A 17386-nucleotide genomic window follows, 5' to 3' on the forward strand; every position below is an offset into this window, starting at 1 on the left:
AACTGATCGGACTTGTAGGCTGTAAAGTTTTACATTTGTTTTATTTTTGAATGCAGTTTTTTTGGTACATAATTCTACAGTTGTAAGTTCAACTTTCATAATAGATTACAATACTTGTATTAGGAGAATTGAAAAATACTATTTTTTGTTTTTTACAGTGCAAATATTTGTAATCAAAAATAAATATGAAGTGAGCATTGTACACTTTGTATTGTGTTGTAATTGAAATCAGTGTTTGAAAATGTAGAAAGCATCCAAAAACCTTTAAACAGGCTAGATCTGTGGGCTCAATGAGTAGTGATCAATGGCTTGATATCTAGTTGGCAGCCGGTATCAAGTGGCGTGCCCTAGGGGTCGGTCCTGGGATTGGTTTTGTTCAGCATCTTCATTAATGATCTGGATGGTGGGATGGATTGCACCCCCAGCAAGTTTGCGGTTGACACTAAGCTGTGGGGAGAGGTAGGTAAGCTGGAGAGTAGTGATAGGGTCCAGAGTCACCTAGACAAATTGGAGGATTGGGCCAAAAGAAATCTGAGATTCAAGGACAAGTGCAGAGTTGAACAGCTACAGGCTGGGGACTGACTGGCTAAGGGGCAGTTCTGCAGAAAAGGACCCGAGGATTACAGTGGATGAGAAGCTGGATATGAGTCAACAGTGTGCCCTTGTTGCCAAGAAGGCTAACAGCATATTGGACTGCATTAGTAGGAGCGTTGCCAGCAGATCGAGGGAATTGATTATTCCCCTCTCTTTGGCACTGGTAAGGCACATCTGGAGTACTGCATCCAGTTTTGGGGCCCCCCCACTACAGAAAAGATGTGGACAAATTGGAGAGAGCCCAGTGGAGGGCAGCGAAAATGCTTAGGGGGCTGGGGCACATGACTTACGAGGAAAGGCTGAGGGAACTGGGCTTATTTAGTCTGCAGAAGAGAAGTGAGGGGGGATTTGATAGCAGCCTTTTCAACTGCCTGAAGGGGGTGGGGGGGAGGGTTCCAAAGAGGATGGAGCTAGGCTATTCTCAGTGGTGGCAGATGACAAAACAAGGAGCAATTGTCTCAAGTTGCAGTGGGGGAGGTCTAGGTTGGATATTAAGAAACACTATTTCACTAGGAGGGTGGTGAAGCACTGGAATGGGTCACCTAGGGAGGTGGTGGAATCTTCATCCTTAGAGGTTTTTAAGGTCTGGCTTGACAAAGCCCTGGCTGGGATGATTTAGTTGGGGTTGGCCCTGCTTTGAGCAGGGGGGTTGGACTAGATGACTTCCTGAAGTCTCTTCCAACCCTAATCTTCTATGATGCTATGAAATAAAATGGTATTCTATTATTGTTTAATCGTGCGATTAATCCCAATTAATTCTTAATCGCTTGAGAACCCTAATTAAAAACACTTTAAAAAATATATTTAACACCATTATAAGTGCTGAAGGCAAAGCGGGGTTTGGAGTGGAGGCTGACAGCTTGCGACCACAAACCCCCCCCGCCCCCCGTAATAACATCATGACCTTCTGAGGGGGTCCCAACTCCCAGGTTGAGCACTGCAGCGCTAAAGATTCATATGTCCCTTCGTGCTTCAACCATCATTCCAGAGGACATGCATCCATGCTGATGACTAATTCTGCTTGATGACAGTCCAAAGCAGTGCAGTCTGATTGATTGTTCATTTTCATCATCTGAGTCAGATACCACCAGCAGAAGTTTGATTTTCTTTTTTGGTGGTTTGGGTTCTGTAGTTTCTGCATTGGAGTGTTGCTTTTTTAAGACTTCTGAAAGCATGTTCTACACCTCGTCCCTCTCAGATTTTGGAAGGCACTTTAGATTCTTAAACCTTGCGTCGAGTACTGTAGCTGTCTTTTTAGAAATCTCACATTTGACAAATCTTTGCGATTTGTTAAATCTGCCGTGAAAGTGTTCTTGAAATGAACAATGTGCTGGGTCATCATCAGAGACTACTATAACATGAAATATATGGCAGAATGCGGGTAAAACAGAGGAGACATACAGTTCTCCCCCAAGGAGTTCAGTCAGAAATTTAATTAACGCATTTTTTTTAATGAGCGTCGTCAGCATGGAAGCATGTCCTCTGGAATGGTGGACAAAGCATGAATGTTTAGCATAGCTGGCATGTAAATACCTTGCAATTAGGGATGTAAAATGTTAACCACTAAGCATTAGTCTACTGGTTAACCTGCCTTAAGCATTAACTTCCGGGCTGGCCGGTCCCAGCAGCCCCACACCAGCCAGAGGGGCCCCAACCGCACTGCCCAGCCAGAGCAGTGCTGCCTGGCCAGTGCAGCCCCAGCCCGGCCGAAGCATGATGGGGCATATCTGGCATGTAAATTCCTTGTAGTGCTGGCTACAAAAGTACCATGCACCTGTTCTCACTTTTCAGGTGACACTGTAAATAAGAAGAGGACAGCATATCTCCCGTAAATGCAAAGTTATTTTTCTTATTGATTTGGCTGAACAAGAAGTAGGACTGAGTGCACTTGTCAGCTCTCTAAAGTTTTACATTGTTTTGGTTTTGAGTGTTTTTTTAAACAAAGCTATTAGTAAGTTGCACTTTCATGGTAGAGATTGGTATGAAGTGAATTGAAAAATACTATTTGTTATCTGTACAGTGCAAATATTTGTGATTAAAAATAAAGTGAGCACTGTACCTTTTTTATTCTGTGCAGTAATGGAAATCAATATATTTGAAAATGTAGGAAACATGCAAAAATATGTATTATATTTCAATTGGTATTCTATTATTTAACAGTGTGATTAAAACCTGCAATTAATCACGATTAATTTGAGTTAATCGTGAAATTGCAATTAATCAACAGCCTTAGCAGTGGTGGTAGTGATTCATCTGATGGTGGTATTCCCTTAATATTTTTTTTTTTGAGTTCCCCACCAGCATTGTTTGAGCATAAAGCATTGATCAATTGGAGGTCATTAAATAACCAGTTTTTCTTTTTACAAGGATTAAAGAGGTTTATCTTGGTATCCTAGCCAGATTCTTATTTTTAACTGTAGTGCTTGTTGGAAGGTACAAGCTTTCGAGCCACAGAGCTCTCTTTCAGGACAAGGGAAGGAAGCAGTATGCCTGAGCTAATAAATACAGGTTGGGACAGATTGATAAACAGAAGGCGCAAGGTTTTGGAGTTGGTCACTTGAAATGAAGTGGGTAATCGGGGGTTAGATTGTTATCCGTAAAGGGTTTGAAGTGGATAATTAAGGGATAGCAGATGGTGTGGTCTGTTAAATTATTGTAATGAGCCATAAGACCAGTGTCCTTGTTAAATCCATGTTTTCTTGTGTCTAGCAGAGCTATGAATTCAAGTTCCCAGGCTTGTTTTTTGAAAGTGTTCTGCAGGTTTCCCCTGAGAAGTATTGAAAGATTAGGTATGGAGTGATTGCTTTGAAAAGTGTCCACCCACCAGTGATAGTGGTTTTTGCCTTTTATCATTTTTCTGTGTGAGTTCATTGAAGAGCATAGTGATTGTCTGGTTTCACCCACATAGTTGTTGGGGCATTTGGTGCACTGGATGAGGTATGCCATAAGTTGTGATAAGCATGTAATCTTGAAAGGTATCTTGTGGGGCAGTATTGATCATTGTAACAGTAGATATGTCTGCAGGTTTTGCATCTGTTCTAGCAGGGTTCGATGCCACTTTGAATTGTCTCCTGCTATGTGGGGAACTTGCTTCTGATATTGAACTTTGTGAGGTTGTTCTATTGATAGTACTCTGAGGAAAAAGGGTACTTGCCTACATGTGCATGAGACTGGAAAATCTTGCAAGTAGCATCTGTTGGTCCATCCCTGTGCTCTGGTTTTTCTCATGCTCTGCACAGAGGGTATAAGAGGAGGTGTGGAGTGGCTCCCTCTTCAGGGCATGCGGTGGCAAGGAGGAACTGAGTTGGAATTCTGTGTCTGGAACTATCCTCTCATTGTCTTCATTCCTGTAAATATAATTGTATATAGTTTTAGTGGTTTTTTTATAATATTTTATATACTTATTGTAGCAGAATTTGTCCCCACCCTGAGGACCCTCTGTGCCCATTTTTGGGAGTAGCACTGTGCACAAAATTCTGAGATTCAGAAACTGGCCTCTGCCCTTGCTCTTTGTAAGTGACTGACTACTACCTTTGGTGCCTTCAGCGTGCTTGTATCTCAGTCAAGCGCAGTATGTCACTCCTTCCCATCCCGGAGCAGAGAGGGACGAGAGCTCCGAGTGAAGAAGCTCCTCAGGGAGAAAGCCATGAGACAGTCAGATCCAATCTGTGGAGATTCCCCCTTTACCTCAACTGCTGTCCTCAAGCAGCACACCCTCCAAGCATGAGCTCTGGAGCAGAGACTGGATCAGATCGATCTACAGACTCTCTTGGGCATCTCATGAAACTAGGGAGTGCTTTTACAGGCATAAAATCAGATTCCCCCTTTAAGCCTGCTTGAAGGAGAAGGATTCCTCTCTAACGTCTTCCAAGTTGGATGAGCCTTTGCACACAGGTCCCAAGGACTTAAGTCTTTTTAAGCCTCCCAACCATGAAGGGAAAATGTGCAGGAGTAAAGCACCAATGATACTAACCTTGGTAACAAACACCAGTGATGGCCATGACCTCTAACAAGCTGAAGGACTGACAACTGTAACAACCAAGAGCTCCGAATGAGGTACTCTCTCTTTCACCTTGGTACTGGACTGAACCTGTAAAGACCACCGACCAGTAAGTCTGACATGGCATGGAATCTGACAGATCCAACAACTGGGATCCTTGTACACCTGGATTGGCTGAGGCATATACTATCCCAGAGGGTATCTTTGCACTCCTGGACCCACAATCTCTTCTGCTTTTGTGCCCAGTCCTTCTCAGGGAAACCCCAGAAGAGGATACAACCTCAAGGAGAAGGAATTACTTTCCTAATCCATCTGAGCTGGGGCTTCCTCTCACCAGCTTTGACGGTACCACTGATTAAAGCAGGATTCAGCCAATGGGAAGGCTGGATGTCTAAGATAAACCATCCCCCTCCCCCCCCCCTCCCCCCCAGGATATTTCTTTTACCTGTCCTCTGCCCAAGCAGGGTTACCCTCCAGGAGATTGCTGGAACCCAGTGCCTTGGGGGGGGGCCCTGAACTAGCTTTGATCCTTCTTACTGGCCCTGTTGGTATCCAGAGGATCCTTATGCACACTCCTTAAATACATGTGCTGTACTAGATAGTCACATAATCCCTCTCCTCCTAGACAATGGCACTCAACTCCATAGGAGTACATGGAGGAGGAAGATGATGAGCTGGTACCAGATTACCATAGGCAATATTAAGAACTCTTGCAGAGGGTGGTGGTAGAACTTCACGTTCTATTAGAAGTCCAAGATACGCAGCGGAAGCTCTTGGATATCTGCAGTCCGCAGAACCCAACAGGGTAGCTCTCTAGGTGAATGAAGCTGTTATGGAACCAGCTAGACATACACTGGCAATATGTACTCCTACCCCTAAAAGGGTTGAAAAACATTATTTTGTGTCTGTAAAAGGGGCAGTATTCTTGTTCTCGCACCCTGCCCCCAATTCCTAGTAGAACAAGCAGCCATGGAAAGATCCAAGCAGCAACACCTTAAGATCACCCTTCTCTGTGTGGGTGCAACAGAATCAGTAATCAGGGTCAGCAGGTATTTCTGCAGTTTTAGACTACCTCCTCACTCTGAAGACATATGGTTTCTCTGTTAGCTCATTGGATATCAACCTAGCCAAACTAGTCCATTTCATCCTCTGGTAATGGCTGTTCTATTTTTTAGTCCTGGTAACAACCAGATTTCTAAAGGGTGTGACTGGGAACTTACTACTTCAGTCTCCTACTTTCATCACTTACTGGGCCATCTTTCTAACTGTTGGCCCTGTGCTTGATGTTCCATCTATCTATGAAAGTTGCCTTCCAGGTTGCCATTATGTCAGCCAAATAGGGAGAGGTGAGCTTGGGGTCACTTGGGGTCAACCTGTCCCAGTGACTAATTTCATAAAGAGTTACCCCTTGGCCTCCACCCAAAATTCATTCTGAAGGTAATTTCTGAGTTACACATAAACCAATTCACTTACCCATATTCTTACTGAAGCCTCATTCTTTTGGAGAGGAGACTTCATTCTTTCAATGTGAGAGCAAGCACTAGTGTTCAACCTGCAAAGAACAAAACCTGTTAAGAAATCACCTAGACTATTTGTTGCTGTAGCAGACCAAGCACTGACTACTCAAGACTCTTACGTGGATATCTGGCTATATTCTCTTTTGCTATCAGTTGATGCATCTCCCTACTTGGGAGCATTTCACTAGAGCACAGGCAGGATCAGCACCATCTCTTTGAGATGTTCCTATGCTGGACATTTTTAAGGGGGCAACCAGGAGTGACAGCTGTACTTTCACAAGACATTATGCTTTGGTCCAAGCCTCTTCTGCAGATGCAGCCTTAGGGTTTCCATTGTTACAGGCATCTATAGTGCCTGCATCCTTGCATCCCTTTCTGATTGAGTACTGCTTGCCAGTCACCGATGTGTGGAATACACATAGGAACCAGGACTTGAGGAAATAAACGTTACTTACCTGTAACTAGAGGTCCTCTGAGATGTGTGGTCCCTCTCTGTGTTCCACTACCCGCTCTCCTTTCCCTCTGCTTTGAATCATACCTGGATTTGTGGGGTAGAGAAGGAACTTCAGAGGTGACTGGTTTATGCCTCCCCTTATGCCCTCAGTGTAGAGCCCAAGGAGAACCAGGGCACAGGGGTGGACCAAGGCATGCTACTTGGAAGGCTTTACCAGTCTCAAGTGCATGGTGTTCATGCATACCTGCATGTGGAATACAAATAGGGACCCCACATCTCAAAGAACCTCCAGTTACAGTTAAGTAACCTTCATTTGTTGGGCTAGATTGTTAATATAGATCCAGGCTACCCACCTTCTATTCCTGCTTCCCCCCATAACCCTAGGTGCAAACTTCAGGTTTCACAAGGGAGCACACATGCTGCTCCTACATGTTTCTAGAGCAGTGGTTTTGAACCTGTAACATTTCCAAAGGGGTCCGCACCTCCATTTGAAATTTTTTAGGAGTCGGCAAATGAGAAAAGGTTGAAAACCACTGTTCTAGAGCAGTGCTTCTCAAGCTATCTGAGGTGGGGGACCCGCAATTTTTTTCCCCAATGTGCACGCAGACCGGCAGCCGATGGCTCGCGGACCGTCGCTGGTCCACTGACTGCCACTTTGAGTAGCACTGTTCTAGAGCATTTCAACTGGTGCAGAAAGTTCATGCATGTTCGAGCTTATGGATCTGTACAGATAGTATACTACACTTAGTGGTAAATACAGTCTTCCCGATGATTAGGTGCTCAAAATCATTGTTCCTTTAGTATGGTGGTTGCCCTTTGATGAAACCAACTGGGCTTAGTGTCAGTGATGCACTGAAGTTTGCCTTGCTACCGTGCGGCACCAGTGCATTGTGTCTCATTCTAAGAAGCTGCGCTTAGTTGAATGCAAGTTCATTAAAATGTGTTCAGTAGAATACATAGAAATTAGATAGGAAAGACTATTTACAGTAGGTCACTTTGTTCCTCTCCCTGCCAATGCAAATTATTCATTATAGTATCTTCAGGTTTTTTGTCCTAATCAAGTATTCGGCTTCTCCTTCCTTGGCTCCATGCCATAGTAGAGCTTGCTTTTCCTGATGTTCCAACTGACTTTTTTTTTTCTTTTTCAACTTAAACACCAGGAAAGCAATGAGATTATTATTAAACAGGATAGCTGAAAGCCAGTTGTCTGTGCGTAAGCTATTTAAAAATTATTATATTCACAATTCTAACTGAAATGGGAAATTTCAGGTCAGCAAAATATATTTACAAAATTGGAATTTGACTAGTGGACTGTTGATCTTTCAAAAAGAAACACTGTAGTGATAGCTAGTATCTAGAATATGTTAACAATACAGTTACTAGTATAAAGAAAAGGAGTACTTGTGGCACCTTAGAGACTAACCAGTTTATTTGAGCATGAGCTTTCGTGAGCTACAGCTCACTTCATCGGATGCATCCGATGAAGTGAGCTGTAGCTCACGAAAGCTCATGCTCAAATAAACTGGTTAGTCTCTAAGGTGCCACAAGCACTCCTTTTCTTTTACGAATACAGACTAACACGGCTGTTGCTCTGAAACCAGTTACTAGTATGTTGCCTCTTCTCCCCTCCCTCCCCCCCCCCCCCCCCCCCCCCCCCCCCCCCCGGCAAGTAACCACACTGGATGCTGCTTGAGACATGCCTTACTTATCTGTCAATACAGCTTCACTTTTTTGATTCTTGATGAGCAGAGCAATAGATATCACTGGGATGTGAGGTTGCTACTCAGAACCGCATGGGAGACAAAAATTAGTTACATTAATCACCTCCTGAAGATTAGGCTTGCTATGGATGTAATAGACTTAGATTTGTGTAAGATGTTTGACTTGGTACTGCACAACATTTTGATTAAAAACTAGAATGTCAGATTAATTTTGGGTACAGTAAATGGATTTAAAAACTGGCTGATTGGTCTCAAAATATAATTATAAACGGGGAATCATCAAAGGGATGTTTCTAGTGAGGTCCAATGGATATTGGTTCTTGGCCCTACACTATTAAACACTTTTATCGATAACCTAGATGCAAACATCAAATCAGTGATAGTTTGCAGATCCAAAAATTTGGGGGAGTGGTAAATAATGAACAGGACAGGCCACTGATTCAGTGAATTGCTCGTTAAGCTGGGCACAAGCAAACTATGTGTTTTAACATAGCTAAATGTGTGTGTTCTAGAACAAAGAATGTAGAACATACTTGCAGGATGGGGGACTCTATCCTGGGAAGCGGTGACTCTGAAAAAGATGAGGATTGTGGTGGATAATCCACTGAATGTGACACTGTGACCAAAAGAGCTAATATGATCCTGGGATGCATAAATGATGCTCTCAAACAGGATACTCCTGGGGGAATTCTTTGCCAAAAAATAAAAAATTCTGCATACATTTTAAAATTATGCATGTTTGTCAAAATAACACAATATAATCACTCCAGTTTCAATTATTTTGGTAATTTATTTCAAAATATGTTAACAAGAATGTCAACACACAGAGCATAAAAAAAGATTCCCCCAGGAGTGTAGATTTAAAGAAATCCCTATGACAACCCAGTTCCACTTGAGGGGGGTTCTGAAGGGGGCTGTCTGGTGCCCCAGACACCTGCACTCCCCCTAGAGCCCAGCTGTGCGGCCTCCCTCCTCCCCCTAGAGCCCAGTCTAATGTGAATAATTGTTGTTGATAAAGGTCTCTTACTTTGACTTTGATTTTTCTAAAATTAATACAATTTTTAGTAACTATGCTAAATTTAGAACTTCTGTAAAATCAGGGTTTTTTTTTTTTTGGACTGATAGTATTTGATTGTTAGGTCCCTACTAAGTTCATGGTCCATTTTGATCAATTTCACAGTCATAGGAATTTAAAAATAGTACACTTCATTATTTCAGCTATTTAAATCTGAAATTTCAGAGTGTTGTAAGTGTAGGGGTCTTGACCCAAAAAGGAGTGAGGGGTGGGGGTCTCGTAAGGTTATGGGCGGGGGTGGGGTGTTGCAGTACTGTTACCCTTACTTCTGTGCTGCCGCTGGAGAGTGGCAGCTGCTGACTGCAAGCCCAGCTCTGTATGCAGTCGCTGCCAGCAGCAGTGCAGAAGTAAGGATGGGATGGGATGGTATTGCCACCCTTACTTCTGCACTGCTGCTGGTGGGATGTTGCCTTCAGAGCTGGGCACCCAGCCAACAGCCGCTGCTCTCTGGCCACCCAGCTCTGAAGGCAGTGCAGAAGTAAGGGTGGCAATACAGTGACTCCCTAAAAATCACCTTGCAACTAACTCCCTTTTGGGTCAGGACTCCCAGTTTGAGAAATGCTGGTCTCCACTGTAACATCTGTATAGTACAGGGTAAAAGCACAAAAAGACCAGATTTCACGATCTATGATGTATTTTTCATGGCCATGAATGTGGTAGGGTCCTATTCATTGTGAACCCATTTAATATGGGCACTGATGTATACGAAAAGCATAATGTATATACACCTGTTTATGTGTACATTTGAGAAATGTCTTAAAAAAAATTGAAAAGGTGGGCCTTTATTTTACTATATAACTACTAATTTATTTGATAAATCAATGACCCAATAAAACTGTAGTTATAGTTTGGCTTTAACTACTTATGTTCACTTTTGATTGAATTCTGTAGGTTCTCTATCACTGTTCCTTAACATTTGATGTCACTGGGCTTCTACAGCTGTCCATCTCATATCTTTTAACCATGTGTCATATCCAAGCTGTTAATTTATTTTCATGCTTGTAATGTTGTCTTTCATATGATTTCTGTTTTCCCCTTCTTTCCTGCTATGTAGATTCCTAAAGGAAAGTCCAACTGTTCATTTCCCAAAAACTCTACTTTGTAAGTCCTCATCATGGCTCAGTGAAGTTCTTCAACTTCAGTTTTCCTCTTGTCACTAATGATGCTTTGCATACCACTATCCTGCAGCTGATAAATTGCTTGTATCTGACTCCATTCCAAGGCTAAGCACTCTTCTACCCATTCATGACCTGTCTCCCCTACCCTGCATCAAATGTAACTGACCCAAACTGACTTAGGCATTTTTGTAACTGGACTGGATAGATATTAAGAATACTTGGGCATGAAAAGTACTTCACTTTGGTCTGTTTTATAGTATTTGCTTAAGTATGCCTGTTAGAGCATGTTCAGATCTTCTGTACATATTAACCATCTTCCTGGGTTAGGTCTTCTGTTTTTTCTCTTTAAATTGAGTTGATCTGTCATATAATTTTGTGTGGTGTTTTTTTGTACATGTAGGTCTTTTAAGCTACATCTTCCAAAACCTCCCTTACATTGTGCTAATCCCATACCTAGTGCTAATCCTGTATCTGGAGACGCCCGTCGCAGGCATTTTGATTGGAAGCCAGATGTCATTTGAGTGCTTTGATTGGATTTTACAGCAAACTGTGAATGGATAATCCTGTTTATATGTTGTCCCTGGAGGCAGAACTGTTTCATTGTGGTTAAGAGTAGTTGTATAGAAAAAGATCTACCTTAATTACTTCATCAATTGATTTGACCCTTTCACATGTTGCAGCATTTGCTTACATATGTTTAGAATTGTTCACTTTATGTAGTTCCATTGGATTTCAGGAAAAGGCATAGACAGATGGCATGCATGCTTCTAGTTGAGGGAGTGGGAGGGGACAACTAGTTTAGACCTCATTCGTAGGCAACAGTTAAAATGAAAAAGCTGGTTTTTCACTGCATGTTACGGACCAGGTGTATAGCTCCAAACTAATTGGCATAAAAAAGAAGCAAAAGAGGGAAAATGCCTAAATGTGTTCTTTAACCTCAAGTCCAGGTTTTTGGGCTTGTTTTCCTGCATAGGAGTTGCAAAGTTGGAAAATATATTCATACCAATTTTGATTGGTGAGACTAATATACTGTGCAACTTCAGTGGAGTTCTTTTGCAAAATAGACTGTAGCACTGAGACTGAGGTGGCCTTCTCTACACTAGAAGGGGCTTGCCTGAAGTAGCTGTCCTCATAAACTCTCCCAGTGGAGATGCAGCCATTACAGACAAGTTCTTTTGGCAGAATAGCTTATACTAGTTCCCTGAACAAAATAAACTATACCAGGACTTTTTTTTGCTAGTAGAACTGCATCTACACTTGGGCTTTTGCCAATGTAGCTATGTTGATTGGGGATGGTGGATTTTTTCCACACACCTAAACGAGAGCTATGCCAACTAAATTTCCAAATGCAGATCAGGCCTAAGCAAAATGAGTGGTAGATGTTTCATTTTCTAAATACCAGTGTGTTAAACACCATTTCTTTATTTAAGTCAACGTTCTTCATTTTAATAGTAAAAGTGAGGTTATTAGGGAAGTACAATTTGATCTGTTTGGTTGTAGTTGTCACTAGGATTGTGTGACAGTTACTCCATAATTTTGTCTTGGTTGTCCCTTTTTAGAGAGCATCTAGTTTCATGTGTGCATCTTTTCATTGTCACTTTATTGGTTCTTGGGTGTCTCTGTCCTTTTAGCTGGGAACATGTACTAATAGCCTGTGGCATAATTCAGTGTTTTGTAAAATGTGGCAGGTTTGGAGTGCAGAACTTTTTCCTTGGAAGGACTTTACATTAAAACTGGTTTTATCAGTATGTTCTATATATGATTAAACTGCATGAAAACAGTCAATGTCAAGATGTTAGCAACTTTGTAGGGCTCCTGTATGGAAATGATGAAGCAGCTGACTACTTTTTTTTACACCTTTTTGTAGGTGAAGAACAGAATAAAGAAGCGCTGCAGGATGTGGAAGATGAAAACCAGTGAGACACCAAGGCCAACAAGAGAACCCATCTCTGACCACACCCACCCTCCCCAACAAATCCCTCAGTGTCACTCTGAGAACCACCAAATCTGACTTTTACATTGGGTCTCAGAATTTAGGTTCCTGCCCTATTGGGTTTCTTTTTTTTTTTCTTTTTTTTTTTTTTTCTTTTTTTTACACAGTTTAAAAGTTCTTAAAGGCAAGAGTGAATTTCTGTGGATTTTACTGGTGCCAGCTTTTAGGTTCTTTAAGACACTAACAGGACTGCATAAAGGTTTTTTCAGCATTACTGTATTGTCTTCTGCCAGATGTGACGATTATTATTAGAAGTGAATATTACATCTGAAAGCCATTAGACTTTTAGGGGAGAGATTTGTTATCGCACTGTAGGGCGCATGTGGTGGCATTTTTCCTTTTTTATAATTGTTTAAACTGAATTTTATACCAGTGTTTAAACTTAATTGGGTGTTTAGCTTGAAGTTTCAGGTTGCATTGGAACGTTTATTGTAGTGATTTTACTGTTTAAAAAAAAGTTTCCAAACTGCTGAAATGTTGCTGAAAAATATGGTGCTGGTAACAGTTCAACAATCCGTGGCTGCTCATTCTTGCCTACTTTTTACTTTTCCTCAAAGCAGGTTAGCATTGAAGGTGGCATTGAAAAGCCTGCATGCGTGTTCAATATTTTTTTTCCCTTCCCCATCCCTATTCCCCTTCGCTCGCTCAACCTCTTTTGTTCAGTATGTGTAACTTGAAGCTAATTTGTACTACTGGATATCTGACTGGAGCCACAGATACAGAATCTGTATTGTTCTTACTGAAACACAGCATGGAATTAACATTAAACTTAAATAAAACAAACCTAAATTAAAAAATGCCAAATATTACTGTGAGTTCCTCTTTTATACTTGGATTAGCTAGAGTAGACTTTCATACATTACAAGTAGCAGGAAAATTTGAACACATCAAAGGAGGGGGGAGGGTAATAGTGGGAATGAAAAAATATATGCAGGATGGCTTACATTTAAACACTAGTAACAAGTATTTGGTAAAGGAATTCAGACGGACTCACTGAGCTTTTGAAGGGCTTGTTTCTATAGTATGACGAATTTTCAAAAGTTACTAGATTTTGGGTGCCCAACTTGAGACCCTTTTGAAATCAGGCCCCTTTAAGGTGTCTGTGGTTGAATACCCAAAATTGCTGATCACTTTTGAAACTTAGTCCCCATTTCTAAAGAACTGGAGCCATTAGTGTATGTAACACAGGCTGTATGTTAGCTCATTGTTTGTGCCAGATCTGTTACAATGGGGTTCTTCAGCCTGCATGCAGCTTGGAGCCAGAACCAGACTTGTCAGTCACTGGCTGTGGGGTACTGCCCTGCCTCTGGAAGTTCCCTCCATTTTTTTTTTTCCTGCTGTCACAGCAGCAGGCAGGCTCAACCATACCCTCTTTGCTGCCACAGTGTTCTGAGAAAAATTCCAAACTGTATTTCAGATTTTTAAACTAAAACGTGGTTCAGTAATGTTAACCAGCTGTGTCCCATGGCTGTTTGCTTTTTCTGGGGGAGATTGTCCCCTCAGCTCCATTTGTTGGGAGCTCAGCTGATTCTGCAGTTAGGATGTAATTTTTCCTCAGCCCAGCCCAAGTGGAGTTGCCTCTGCATGCCCTTTCTCCCCCATGCCAAGCAAGTTGGGAGAAGGTAGGTCCACTGGGTAAGAAGCAGCCCAGATTGGATAGGGTTCCCCTTCAGGCAGGAAAAAAGAGGCAGCAGATTGGAAAAGAACATGCTCCAGGGAAAGCAGCCCCACTTCTATCTCCATGAGAGGAATGAAGTTGAAGGGCAGCATACCAGATGGGAGGTCACTCCTGAGTCCTTACAACCCACACCAGCAGCCACACACCCCTTGACTATGGAGCTCAGCTGCCCCTCAGCCTGCAGGTTGTGGATGGAGGGGACCAGACAGAGTATGGACGATACCAACACCAAAGAATCTGGTAAGGGGCATTTGAGCCCAGTTCTCTCTCCCTGCTGCCTCTTCTATACCAGGTGCCCCCATACTGTTATCCCAAGGTGAGGTTTCCAGGAGAAAGACATATCTGTCTGATGTGGATCCTGCCCAGAGAGGTTCTAGGGTTAGCTCCAGGCAAGTGCCTACATTGAGAGACCGAGACACAGGGAGACAAATAAGCCCAGTTTCTTTGAGAACAGGAGAGCATTAGCCACTTGAAACATTTTCAGAGTATTGGGAGTCCATTTTTGCTCCTGCTGCTGAAGCAGGATGATGAGGCAAACTGCCAAAGGGGAAATAAACTAATAAAATTAGTATATTTACCTTGCACACCTTCACAGAGAATCAAATAGTAAAATATATATATATTTTTTAAAGGTGAGCTAGACTCAGAAGAATGAACTGCATATTGTGAAATAATGCCTGGGAGGTCTGCAGCTGCCCCAGATAAAGGTATAGCTGTATATCGTGCATGCTGGAAAGACTGAATAATGGGATAGGGATTTTATGCCACCCTTAAAGGACTGGGAAAATAACAGGTGGTTGTGATCAGCGGCTGCTGCTGATTGCCATGTCCTAATGCCATTGTTCCCAGATTCTGTTACAGGGTGCTTGTCTTCACCACCTTCTCTGCCCAGCAGGTGACTATGGAGTGATGAGAGGGACAGCAGGTCCAGTTGTGGAAGAACTGGCAGGTACTAAGGGTCCTCAGCCCATCCGTTATTTACTTCTCTTGATCTCCCCGGCCTCCATATTAGGAGGCCAGACAGTTCGTTAGTGGGCAACAGTCAGAATGTAACCCGATAGCCACATTTATCTTCAGTAGTGAAAATATCCCTGGTGGTCAGGGACTCAGTGTTTCTAAGGGGGAGAGATTTTTACCTGAAGGAGTGGTCATCTCACTATACAGGCCCTTCACAGGCAGCCAAGTCCAGCCAGATATTGTCAGCCCCCTCCTTCATAAAAACAACCATGAACTGTCATCTGACATCCTAGGTCCCCCGGCATGCTTTCAAAAGCAATGCCTTACATGAGTTGACAGAATTGCAAGTATGGTCCCTCAACCTTTTTCTGGAGGCGGCGGGGGGAGGGGCGTAGCAGGGTCAGTAGCTGCTCTCTGTTGCCTCAGAGCTATCTCCCACCAGCCTTTTCCAGAATTAGCCTTAGTGTGTAGTAATGTTCTATCAAATAATTTAAAAAATTAATCTCAATCATGCAATTAAGCACACTGTTCAACCAATATTTGGTGGTATTGTTTGTCTACATTTTCAAATATATTGATTTCAATTATAACAATACAAAGTATACAGTTCTCACTTTATATTTTTGATGAATTTGCACTGTAAAAGAGGCAAAAAATAGTATTTTTCAATTCACCTAATAAAAGTACTGTAGTACAGTCTCTGTATCATGAAAGTTGAACTTACAATTGTAGAATTGTTTGGTTTTTTTTTTAAAGCGGGGAGCCCACTCCATGTAAAACTTTAGAACCTACAAGTCCCCTGAGCCCTGTTTCTTGTTCAGCCAATTGCTCAAACAAGTTTGTTTATAGTTGTGGGAAATAATACTGCCTGCATCTTGTTTAAAATGTCACCTGAAAAGCAGAACAGGCATTCGCATGGCAGTGTTGTAGTTGGCATCACAAGATATTTACGTGCCAAATGCACTAAAGATTCATATGTTCCTTCATGCTTCAACTACCATTCCAGACAGCATGCATCCAGTGCTGATGACTGGTTCTGCCTGATAACTATCCAAAGCAGCATGGACTGACAATGATGTGTTATGATCAAAATATAACCATGGAGATCACTGTTGCTACCACTGTTACATACTTTGTTCAAGATTTGTTGCAATTAGGGGATGTAAGTTGTCTATGGAAAAGCTGACTTGTTGAATGATTATGCTACTTGCATGTATTCACCATTTTGTATCTGAAGTTATGAATATTAACTACCAGTGTTGCAAATGTTTGCTCCTTTGGTAATACTTGCATTGTGAATGAAGTAGTCAAGTGATAGCTCATCAATTAACACAGTGGACCTGGAAGAAGCTTATCTGCCTCTAATGGGTATGGCCTCTGCTATGACTAAGTGAAGCAGCCATTGACATGTGATTTGCCCATTTGACTCCAGATTCCATCTTGTTACCTTTAATTTTCCACAAAGTAGCTCAACTTTAGTGTAGACATGGTCATAGTTGCAAAAAGACCTATACCACTCATTGAGGTTCTTTTTTTATTATGTTAGTGTATGAGTGGAGTTAAATTAGTAGCAGAATTTCAGTGTGTGCACTGCCACTGCTCTGTCAACAAAACTGAATTGTAGACCAGGCCTAATCTACTGTTTTTGGTAGCCTGTAGTGCTTCATCATGTAAACTGGGATAGTCTTTATGCCTGGATGTGTAATATTGCTATTGGGTATATTAAAATGTGTATGTTAAGCAGGTGAGCCCACTTTATTGAATGGGTCAGGTCAAAAATACCTGGGCACCATCATTATTTACTGTGGCCTCAACTTTTGTTACATGCACGTTTTACTAAGGGATTTTAGGTCTCTTTCCAGCTCACTGATTAAAACTAATGCCTAATATTGGGCTAAGACTAGTTCATTGCAGGACAGTATGAGAAACATGCCTATTATACCAAATTCTGCTTTTTCTCTCCTCATCCCACCTCTCCTTAGTTACAGGTTTTAGGTTTCTCTAAGGCACAGGTTTAGAGTTTGTCTACACTGCAGCATTTAATGAAGATGCTACTTACAGTGGTTGGAAAGCTTCTTGTATTGGCATAGGTCCACCACCTCCCCAAAAGGCTGTAGCTACATGATAGGCGATACCTTCCTGTTAACACCCCTAGTTACAGCTGAGGGCGTTAGATAATAAACTACTGCTCATGGGTGTTGCCTTACTTATTACACTCAGTCACATATTTATACTGATTTAAGTTTTTAGTGTAGACCACAGCTTACTCATCTGCACGT

The 17386-nt window shown here is 42.1% G+C and overlaps 1 protein-coding gene and 1 long non-coding RNA gene across 6 annotated transcripts in view; one reads left to right on the forward strand and one right to left on the reverse strand.

Moving 5' to 3' along the window:
* YWHAE (tyrosine 3-monooxygenase/tryptophan 5-monooxygenase activation protein epsilon) overlaps nucleotides 1-13281 on the forward strand; it is a 57310-nt gene extending 44029 nt beyond the window's left edge. For 3 of the 4 annotated variants that reach the window (XM_007057707.3, XM_037880216.2, XM_037880217.2), the window contains one exon: nucleotides 12347-13281. In XM_007057707.3, coding sequence (XP_007057769.1) covers nucleotides 12347-12399 — 53 coding nt within the window. In that variant the 3' untranslated portion in view covers nucleotides 12400-13281. Of the gene's footprint in view, nucleotides 1-10415; nucleotides 10463-12346 lie in introns of all 4 variants that reach the window. The other variant, XM_037880215.2, reaches the window with a different exon arrangement.
* LOC119563871 lies at nucleotides 2707-7099 on the reverse strand. Of its 2 annotated transcripts, none has more exons than XR_006286245.1 (3): nucleotides 6567-7099; nucleotides 4568-6146; nucleotides 2707-3941 (listed from the first exon to the last, which is right to left on the reverse strand). It is a non-coding gene; the product is annotated as an uncharacterized LOC119563871 (long non-coding RNA). The 2 variants fall into 2 exon arrangements; XR_006286244.1 differs by having other exon boundaries at nucleotides 4568-5469; nucleotides 6068-7099.
* Nucleotides 13282-17386: the final 4105 nt, after the last annotated feature.

Source organism: Chelonia mydas, chromosome 17 (genome assembly GCF_015237465.2).
Source record: "Chelonia mydas isolate rCheMyd1 chromosome 17, rCheMyd1.pri.v2, whole genome shotgun sequence".
In the NCBI taxonomy this organism is placed as follows: domain Eukaryota; kingdom Metazoa; phylum Chordata; order Testudines; family Cheloniidae; genus Chelonia; species Chelonia mydas.